Here is an 11,161-nt window from a genome sequence, read left to right as displayed (position 1 = left end):
CCCAACCCCCCAATCAGCCCTACCCTGAGCGTGACTGAGGGTGGCATCGCAACCTCCTGATCCGCCCTGCTCTGTGCATGACAGGGGGCGGTGCCCCAACTCCCCAATCGGCCCTGCTCTGAGCCCGACCAGGGGCTGCACCTAGGGATTGGGCCTGCCCTCTGCCACCCGGGAGCGGGCCTAAGTCAGCAGGTCGTTATCTCCCGAGGGGTCCCAGACTGTGAGAGGGCACAAGTGGGGCTGAGGGACAACCCCCTCACCAGTGCACAAAGTTTTGTGCACCGGGCCTCTAGTTATTATATAAAAAGCACCTGTAAACATATGAGCTACAGACAAGAGGTTGAAGCAAGTATCTTGCTGAAATCTAAATTTGGTGGGCTAAAAGGACATAGCAAATTCTGTGAAATTGATAAGGCACCTTACTGACAAATGTCAGTGCCAAAAAGCACTAACTACTTACTGTATAAAATGTTTTAAATATTTATCTGAATTCATACTTGCACATCATATTTGGACTGTAAAACTTATAAAGAGAGGTATGAAGACCAAAAAGGCATTATGTTCTATAGATCAGATTTCTCCTGTCACATACATTGTTGAAAATACACTTAACTGATCCAAAGCATACTTTCTGGAAAGAAGACATTGCTCTTAAAATTAGCAAAATGTCTGAGTTAAAGCTTAAAAGTGCCCACAGCCACCAGAAGCTCTAAACTAACGATCCCTAGAGGTTATTCTTCCCTGAAGTAATTTTTCAAAACTAAGATAATGGAAGATACTTACTTATAAATCATTATCTTTTTACTTCTTTAAATTTTATATAACATTAACAAATATTTTTATTTAATTCTAAGAAATTAAGATAAACTAGATTAATTCTGAAGGGAGCCAGAAAGTTAGGCTGAAGCAAATTTCTTCTTAGAAGATTTAGAAAATGAAATATTTGGTTTATTTATCATTAAAGACACACACACACACACACACACACACACACACACACACATAGAGGCCCGGTGCATGAAATTCATGCACTCGGAGGGGGGGGAGTCCCTCAGCTGGGCCTGAGCCCTCTTGTAGTCTGGGAGCCCTTGGGGGATGTCCCACTGATGGCCTAAGCTGTCAGTTGGACATCCTTAGCGCTGCCGTGGAGGTGGGAGAGGCTCCCGCCACTGCCACTGCACTCGCCAGCTCTGAGCGTGGCTGGCTGAGCAGTGCTCCCCCTGTGGATGCATAATGACCACCAGGGGTCAGCTTCTGCGTTGAGCATCTGTCCCCCTGGTGGTCAGTGTGCATCATAGCGACCAGTTGTTCCACGGTTCGGTCAATTTGCATATTAGCCTTTTATTATATAGGATATATACACACACACACACACATCTGTACATGAAATAACCCATTTGATTTCAATTCTATGTGGAGTAAAGGTAAAACAATCGGACAGCAAATGAATGAGAACAAAAACCAGGAACTCTAAGTAGGAATGAAACCTATAAAAGGTACTTTTGTTCATCAATTTTTATGCAAAGTATTTTTCGTTTTTAATATATCAGATTTCTCGTTATTAAAATTAGCATGTCATGTGAATTTGCTCCTCATCCAAATTCACTAATGATACAAAGATTATACATATATTTTTAAATTTTTTTAAAAATATATTTTTATTGATATCAGAGAGGAAGGGAGAGAGATAAAAACATCAATGATGAGAGAGAATCATTGATCAGCTTTCTCCTGCGTGTCCCCTACTGGGGATTGAGCCCACAACCTGGGCATGTGCCCTTACCGGGAATCGAACTGTTGGACCTTCAACCACACCGCCCGGGGCCAAAGATTATATTTTTAAGGGAGTTAATAACAGTACCCTAAATTGAGCACTTACTAAGTGTTTTATTTTGCTGTTTTCTATAATTATTTCACTTCTCTCAACAACATGAGGTAAGTACTCTCATTACCTCCATTTTATAGATGAATAAATTAATGATTAAGAAGGTGACTTGTTCAAGGTCACTTTTAAAATTACCAAGTGACAGAGCTGATATCTAAACCTAGATTCTAACTCTGAACCACTATACTATGTTCTCATCTCTTAACTACTAAATATACTGCCTCTCTTTAGACAAAGTAGGAAACAAAACTCCACAGGAATTTTCTTTTTGTATTTTTTCTATTGTGTTTGTATTGTTCTCAGAGCATTTGAGGTTTGTTTGAAATCCAAGTAAAACAAACTGTTTCTGACAAAATATATTAGCTGGCAGTGAACAGGGCAGAGACAGAAGAAGAAAGGAGTTAAGCTAAAATATTTGCTGACAACAGCCTAACATATTTAAATAACTGCCAAGAAATTCTTGTTCTATAAGTCAGCCAGAGACATTTTAGTGCTGCCCATCAATAAAGGAAAAATAACAGCTCTGGACTGTACTATCTACATATAACAAGGCAAATATTCACTCAAACTGAATATCTATGTGCCAGGCTCCCAATTCATTTAGCTCTAAATCTGTTTCAAATGGTAAAATTCCTAAGGGCATGAATTTCTAAAATAATGCTTATACCTAAATTTTCCATCACAAGGTTGAGATTTCTTAACATCCTGAAAACATCTTTTTTAAAAGCCTTTATGTATCCCACCCACTGTATGGAATAGTTGCAAACAACTATCAACATTTTCAGAAGAACCTACTGGAGTCATACTTTACAGCAGCAGTCTCCCCAGTCTTGCCCTATGGAACCCGACATATTTGGGAACCAGACCTCCATACTGCAGTTGCCTTGATCAGTAGAGAAGCCTTGATTACCCATTGTGGAAAAAGAAAGGGCAACACCCCAAGGAACACTGCTATTTTTTCCCATCCCAGTGAAAAATACCAGAATTACATATGGTCTTTATTTTTTTCCTTTGAGGTATGGTTCACCTTTAAGAGACAAAAGGACAAACAATAAAGAAAGTAAACTGATATCCCAAAGTGTTATTTTATTCCAGAGATAAAGAATTTATATTACATATACTAGAAAACTTCAATACTGTTGCTCAACTCTAAGGCACACAATAATAGCAGTGGCACCGATGAGATTAATATGCATTTACTGTGTGACTACATCTTATAATGACAAGAGAAAAGCTGGAAATTCCCATATTTCAAAAGGCTACTACCTTGCTGAAAAGTTAAGCTATAAAAATGACTTACAAAAAGATCTTTGAAAATTCACCTGACTTAAAGCTCTGGGTTCTGGAACTGCTACAAATTCCCCACTTTACTACAGTCTACTTTACTTTAATAATTTATTAATATTAAGTGAGAGTACTCTTAAATGAAGATGGATGTTTAAGATTCATCAGTCTTGGTTTCTTTAAGAAATACTGAGTTTTGTCCTGGCTGGTAACTAAGCTGGTTAGAGCATAGTCCCAACACACTAAGGTTGCAGGTTTGATCCCTAGTCAGAGCAAATACAAGAATCAACCAATGAATGTATAAATAAGTGGAACAACAAATCGCTGTTTCTCTCTCTCCTTTTCTCTCACTCTAAAATCAATTTTAAAAAAAAGAAACATTTGAGTTTCAAGTAGAATTTGTCTTGAACAATCAAGATGCCAGCATACAAAAATTCCAATTTTCAGGAAAAAGATAATTTATTTTCTCTGCTCCCAAAAGATTTATTTCATTTCCTACCCTATCACCATTCTGTTGACACCACACAACACCACAAAGAACAAACTGAGAGGAAAAATCATTCAACCAACAAGTGTTAGCCCATAGTAAGTACATCAATAATACAATCTGCATTCCAAAACAATGCTATACAAGTTAATTTATCTTGATCATGCTTCTATTGTCATCTGTTTGTATAATAAGGAAGCAACTGGTGGAAAAGGAAAAGCAAACTGTTTTATGAACTGGTGATTGATAACTTTGCAGTAAGTTATCAGAAATTCTGCATTCTACCTTGAAGCTTGCTCCATTGCTTAGATGAACATTAGACCCCTGATGTTTCATTTAAAAAAACCAACTCCAACCTCCCAGATGTGAGGGCACCAGGCTGAATAAACTACATGGCAATACTTACCTAGAGCTGTAAAATCCGAACCAGATTTGAATAGAGCTGAAGCAAGGAGCTGAAACTATAAAAGAAAAATAGAAGCAAATTAGCTAAGCACATTAGAGAAAAATAACTTCTCTAATTATGACTATTCATTAGCCACTGTATGCCTCTGCATTTAAGTCTATTTATCAAAGAGTGGCAAGAAGAACACCATATTTAGATAAAAGAATATACTGACTTTTCTACTGGATTGCTCATTATTTTCCAAAATACTGAACCAAGTTCTGGAATTATTTTATTTGAAAATTTTATTAAAATATGTATTTATTAACAAATAACTGGTCAACTGAAATAAAATAGAAAATTACTTTCTCCAATGTGAGATAGTCTATCACATATGGATAGATTGGTGTCCTGAACAGATACTAATTCTTAGTACATACACATTCTCATTTCAAAAATAAACACATGCTACTGTAAAACACTCTGCTGTGCAAATCGAACTCTGAGGGAAAAAAGCATGCTTATTTTGCATAGGCCATTCCTAAATTATAAGTTAGACTGTATTCCATGCCCATGTACCATCACAGTGTTATGAATTACAGCTGTAATACAAGTAAATAATATAATAATAAATAAGAATAAATTGATTCACATACAACTGTAAACCTATGTTTGCCCACCCTATATTTAGTTCTTTATATATGCTGGGTCTCAATCCTCTGTCAGAGATATCTACTGCAAACATTTAGTCTATGGCTTGCCCAGTTTTTAATAATGTCTTTGAGATTTTAATTTTGTTGAAGTCCAATTTATCAAGTTTTTTCTTTTATGATTAGTGGCTTTATGTCATGTCCAAGAAATCTTTGATCTATCTCAAGGTTGTGAAGATAGTCTAATTTCTTCTTGAAGAGTGTGTGTGTGTGTGTGTGTGTGTGTGTGTGTGTTTTTATATATATAGTGGTTTTTTTTTATTAATTTCAGAGAGGAAGAGAGAGGGAGAGAGATAGAAACATCAATGATGAGAGAGAATCACCGACTGGCTGCCTCCTGTACGCCCCCTACTGGGCATCTAGCTCACAACCCAGGCATGTGCCCTTGATCGGAACTGAACCCGGGACCCTTCAGTCCACAGGTTGATGCTCTATCGACTGAGCCAAACCAGCGAGGGCTCTTCTTGAAGTTTTTATTGTTTTGAGTTTTATATTTAGATCTGTAATCCATCTTAATTTAAATTTTTATATAAAATATGAGATAGGGGTTGAGATATCAGCACATCTGTTAAAAAGATTTTCCTTTCCCCAATGTACTTGGCACCCTGGTCAAAAAAATAAAAATAAAAACCAATGGATTCCATTGATGTGGGTCTATTTCTATACTCTATTCTGTTCTACTGATCTATCTGTCTATCATAATACAGAGTTCTGAAATCAAGTAGTATGAGATCTCCAACTTTTTGTTTTTTCAACATTGTTTTGGCTAGTGCAGGACCTTTTTGAATTTCCAAATGAATTTTAGAATTAGTCGGTTTTAACGACGACGACAAAACCCAAACTTGCTGGCTTGTTTATAGGGTCCACATTAAATTAAAAACCAATATGGGGAGAATGAGCATCTTAACAATTTTTAGTCTTTCAATCCATAAATGTGATAGGTCTCTCCATTTTAGGTCTTATTTAACTTCTTACAACAGACTTATAACTACATATTTAATTATTTTTGATATTAATATAAACAGGTTTTTACATTTCCTCTTCTAATTGTTCATTGCTAAGAAATATAAGAATAATTCCTTTTCCCCCTATACGCCTTGCATTCTGTAACCTAGCTAAATTCACTTAGTTATTGTTTTTGCAGACTGCATGGGCTTTTCTATGTACACAAAATGTCATCTACAAGTGCAAACAATTTCACTTCTTCCTTTCCAATCTACATGTTGTTTATTTCTTTTTCTTACATGGCAAATAGAGGATGTCTGTTGACACGTTTTCCATAGATGCCCTTTATGAAACTTAGAAAGCTTCTTTTTATTTCTAGTTTGCTAAGAATTTTTATCATGAATGGGTTTTTAATTTTGTCAAGTGCCCCTTTCTTCATTTATTGAGATGATCTATGGTTTTCTTCCTTTATTCTGTCAATGTGGTGAATGACTGATTTTCAAATGTGAAGCTAACCTGTGTCCTAGGATAAGCCCCTACTTGGTCATTGTGCATTAAACTTTTTATATATTGATAGATTCAAATAGCTAACATTTTATTAAGAATTTTGCATCTGTATTCATGAGAGGTATTGGTCTGTGATTTTCTTTGCTTGTAATATCTTTGTTTTTTAATCCTCACTCAATGGATACTTCTTCCATTGATTTTTTAGAGAGTGGAAGGGAGGGAAGGAGAAAGAGAAAGTGAGAGACAGAAAGAGGGAAACATCCATGTGAGAGAGATGCTCTAGCCACTGAACCACACTGGCCAGGGCTCTTTGTTGTGTTTTTATATCAGAGTTAAGCTGCTTCATAAAAGAATTTAGAAAGTATACTGTCTTTCTCTGGTTTCTGAGAGTCTATGTGTAGAAATGGTGTTTTCTTGTAATTTAAATTGTTGATAGAATTGAATGATACAGCCATTGAGGTGTAGTTTTCACTATTAGTCATTTTTCAATTACAAATTCAATCTCTAATTGACATGAAGTTCCTTTAAGATTTTCTAATTCTTCTTGTATCTGCTTTGATAAGTTGTGTTTTTTAAGGAATTTGTCCATTTCATCAATTAGCAACTTGTTGACAAAGTTATTAATAATGTTTCCTTATTACCTTTTAATGTGTGTAGGGTCTGTAATGATTTCCTCTTTTCACTTGTGATGTTGATAATTTATGTTTTCACTTTTTTTCCCTGTCTTCCCAGGGGTTTACCTATTTTATTTACCTTTTCAAAAAGCCAACCTTTCACTTTTAAAATATTTTCTATTATTTGTTTCTATTTTACTAATTTCCTATCTTCTACTTATTTTGAGGGTTAATTCCCTTTTCTAACATCTAAGGTTTATTGGCTCTACATACAGAAGGATGGAAGGGGCGGGGGAAACCCTGTCGTTTAAATAATGTTATTAAATTATGGGTCTAGGATTTTAACAGGTACCAAGTGATATACAATCTGAGTAAATCCAGACCTCTCCTCCAAATTCAGACTTGAATATCTAACTACCATTTCAACATCTCAAGTTGGCTGTTGCATAGACATCTCAAACTGAACATACCCAACATTAAATTCCTGATCCCGGTCAGGAGTCCCCACCCACTACTACAAACCAGATCTACCCAGTGCATTTTCATTTGGTTGATAATAACTCCATTCACTCAGGTAAAAACTTTGGAGTCATTTATTCCAAACCCTATGTCCAATCCATCATAAAATTCTGTTAGTTCTATTTTTAAATATATTGAGAATCCGATCTACTTCATTTCTCACTAATTCTACGAGTACTACTTGGGTCTGAGCTACAATAATCACTTGCTTAGATTTCTACAAACTCTTGCTTAGATTTCTACAATCTCCCCCATGAGTCTCTCTGCCTGAATCCTCATTCTCCTTCCTTCATCTATCCTCAATACAATAGAGTGATGTAAAATATAGAGCAGATTATATCACTCCTCTGCATAGTACTCTGAACTAGCTTTTTATTCATTCAGAGTAAAAGCCAAAGTTCCAGCAATGGCTTACTAAATTATTCACAATCTCCAATTCCTGCTCTTACCTCTCTGACCTCATCTCTGATCACTTACCCATCTCACCTCTACTACAGCCACAATGGCCTCCTTGCTGTTCTCCTAAACAAAGTCAGAATGCACTTAGCCTTGGTTCTTTGTTCTAGCCCTCCCTTAGCCAAATTATTGTCTTAGATCACTTCCTCATATCCTTCAAGTCTTTGTGAAAATCTCCTTTCTAAACGAGGTCTATTATAATCATCCTATTTAATACAGCAACTGCCCATTTCTCACCCCTTTGCATTCTGATCTCCCTTTACCTTTTTATTCCTCTTGTGCCTGGCATACTGAAGGGACTCAACACACATCTGTTAAATTAATGACACCAGTACTCTGGAAGTTCAGCAGAAATTTTCTTAATAAATAATGTGCAATACTAGCTAAAACTTGCTTTTCTTGCTTTTGTTTTTTTCTCTATTATAGAATCCTCTGAATGATGGAATTAATTTAGGCATCCTTTCCTTGGGTCTTTCCTTGGGGGAGGGGAATGTCATTTTCATAATCTTTACTAGAAGCTCATCACTAATTTAGAACCATGTTCTGGAGACTGGACAAAAGCAATGAACCATTTGGTATATAACCACTATTTCCCCAATAACATGATGATCACCATCATGATGATAAACACCCCCCGAAAAGAAAATTCTAAAAACCACTTTTAGTTGCTGTATAACTTAATATAGTGAAAATTTTATAAAGTGTACATAGAGAACAAAAATAAACTACTACATACAGAAAGTATTCGATAGCAATAAGGCCTTTCTTGATAAGTGGAATGATTTCTTAAAAGGAAAATGAAGATCTATATAGTTTACTAAAAATATTGTAAGTGTATATACTAGAACCATCATCAAGAGATTTCTTTCTCCAAAACAAAATCCATTCACACATTAAAAAAAAAAAAAAAATAATCGCCCTAGCCGGTGTGGCTCAGTGGATAGAACGTCAGCCCATGGACTGAAGGGTCCTGGGTCCGATTCTGGTCAAGGTCACATGCCTGGGTTGTGGGCTCTATCCCCAGTGGGGGGCATACAGGAGGCAGCCGATCAGTGGTTCTCTCTCATCATTGATGTTTCTATCTCTCCCTCTCCCTTCCTCTCTGAAATCATTAAAAATAAAAAAATAATAATCTTACAAAAAATTAATGTCAGGATGTTTTCAGTTTTCTGTTACATAAGATCAGACAGAGGAATATCTCAGGGTGAGGGTATTGTTTTGAAAAAGTTCCTGAAGTGATTCGGATGCTGAAAAACACATGCACAACATCATTTTAACTAACTTCTACTAGGGCTTAACAATTCTTAATAGATAAAACTTTTAAGAAATAGAGTGGAAGTCTGTGGCATACAAAATCATCATTTGAGACTATTAAAGAAAGGAGACAAAGAGAAATCCACTACCAAAATTTTAAAAATTGCTCTGTTTGAATCTGGGATAACTCCCCGTCCTGGTTTTCCCAATAGCTTAGCATTAAGAACAAACTGTCCATTTTCTTTGGCCTACTTGCAGCTGAAATTATTTACTTGGCAATATTTTGGTTTGGTTTTTTAAAAATTAGAGAAAAATTAATGTTTCCAGGTTCTAGCCATTTTAGACTATGGAGAAAACAGTATCATGAATTGACTGAAGACTCAAGGAAAAACAACTAGCTATCTTCCCTTGAGAACCCCCTAAAGTATGTCCTGATGATTCTCCATCTAGTGAAGGGTTGTAACCAATACTAAGAGAAATAGAAATTATTTTCACAGTAGGCAACTATGAAAGAGTATTTCTTTGTTTTGTTGCCAAGGACAGGCGGGCTCTACTGCTTGAAAGTACAATGAATCTGGTGCCTGAAAGTGATTCGATATTAAATCTGAAACCTGTGCTGAATAGAGAAAAGCACTGCTTGATGTTGCTATTACAAAGCCAAAGCAAAGCAACAGCTAACAGAGAAATAGTTTAAGGGATAGAACTACATATAATTAGCACCAATTCTGTGAGTGGAAGATAAAATGGATTATGGTTCAGATGTTACTAGATGAACTCTGAATAAGGACAGTCATCAAAAGGAAAATATGACAAAAAGAATCTCAGAAGCTAGTAGTAAAACAGGCTATAAAACCATGAAACTTGTTGCAGGTATATTCACACAAATAATAATATTAGATCTTTTGCTTCCATCCATGTTAGATTACAACAACAACAACCTGAAAAGTAATGATCTGCTATTAATTTCTCAAACTTAGGGACCACTGACAAGTGAAGTTAGTAGCTATAGTCAAGCTATCCTGATACAACATTTGCATAACTAACTATCAAGGCAGCAAGGATTCTACTCCCATCAACCTCTTTTCACCTTCTCCCTACAGAAAAGGGGAGTTTGTTTTCTTTCTTTCAGAGTATCAACAGAAAAGTTTATAACGAACCATTATGTAATCCCTGAGTAAAAGAAGCATGGGACTATGGGCGTAAAATTTCTATTTTCTTCCCAATGCATAAAACTAATATCTAAATTAAAACTTTGTACCTGTTAATCCTGTTCTAAATGGATCAAGGGTTTTGTGTGTGACTTGAATGTTATATCACATGAAAATAAGCCTATTTAATTTTTATTTCATCTGCTCTATGTCATTTTTAATATTAGAACCATCATATTTTTCTTTAAACATCTAAGAGCAAAATCAGCAAATATAAGTTGGAAAAACTTTTTTTTTTAAACTCAATTTCTGAAGTTTATTAACACCTTTACCTCTTTTGTCTCTTCTGGGTCTGAATGATCCACAGTTATATAAAGATCGTTTTGTAAATATTTCAGAGCACTAAGAGGATCCATTTGGGCCTTTTCTTCAAACCTAGAAAATGTAAAAAAAGAATAATAACTGTCTGGAGTTACAAGAAAACATCAGAAATGTCTTTCAGAGCTAGGACACTGTATAGGAGGAGTTATTTGGATATCTAAAAACCCTGCATTTGGGAATCCAGAAATGAGAAGACTGTCACATAGATACTATAAGCTAAGATAAAATCAACGATAAAACAGTAAATATGTCAAATATTTTACATAAACTGGGGGGCGGGAGGAAGTCAAGTATGTTTCATAAAAAACAAATAGAGATAAAATAAAAATATTTTATTAGATTTGTGTAATATCCTTCTCCCCCCTCCCCCCCAATGGAGGTGCTTAACAGATACTTTAGGAATAGAAATGAGTATAGTTTCTTTTAATGAAATATCATTCATACTGATTAGATAATTTTAATAAAATTATTTCCATGCCTTAGTCAGTAATAACAATATCAACAAACTGCAGCAACTTCTCAGGCCTTTGTCATGTGCTAGACACTGTATCAAGCATATATCACCTTGTTTATCCTCACAATAATA

The 11,161-nt window shown here is 35.6% G+C and overlaps 1 protein-coding gene across 11 annotated transcripts in view; it reads right to left on the bottom strand.

The window, feature by feature from the left end:
• The window catches only part of MKLN1 (muskelin 1, intracellular mediator containing kelch motifs), a 309,377-nt gene that overhangs the window by 6,283 nt on the left and 291,933 nt on the right, over positions 1 to 11,161 (bottom strand). For 9 of the 11 annotated variants that reach the window (XM_014542908.1, XM_014542906.1, XM_014542914.1 and 6 more), the window contains 2 exons: positions 10,527 to 10,629; positions 4,063 to 4,117 (listed from right to left, as the gene is read on the bottom strand). In XM_014542908.1, coding sequence (XP_014398394.1) covers positions 4,063 to 4,117; positions 10,527 to 10,629 — 158 coding nt within the window. Of the gene's footprint in view, positions 1 to 2,868; positions 2,913 to 4,062; positions 4,118 to 10,526; positions 10,630 to 11,161 lie in introns of those variants that run through there. The other 2 variants (XM_014542857.1, XR_001362873.1) reach the window with 2 other exon arrangements.

The sequence above is a fragment of the Myotis brandtii genome, unplaced genomic scaffold, assembly GCF_000412655.1.
Source record: "Myotis brandtii unplaced genomic scaffold, ASM41265v1 scaffold1086, whole genome shotgun sequence".
NCBI classification, from domain to species: domain Eukaryota; kingdom Metazoa; phylum Chordata; class Mammalia; order Chiroptera; family Vespertilionidae; genus Myotis; species Myotis brandtii.
This window is presented reverse-complemented; position numbering and strand designations above follow the sequence as displayed.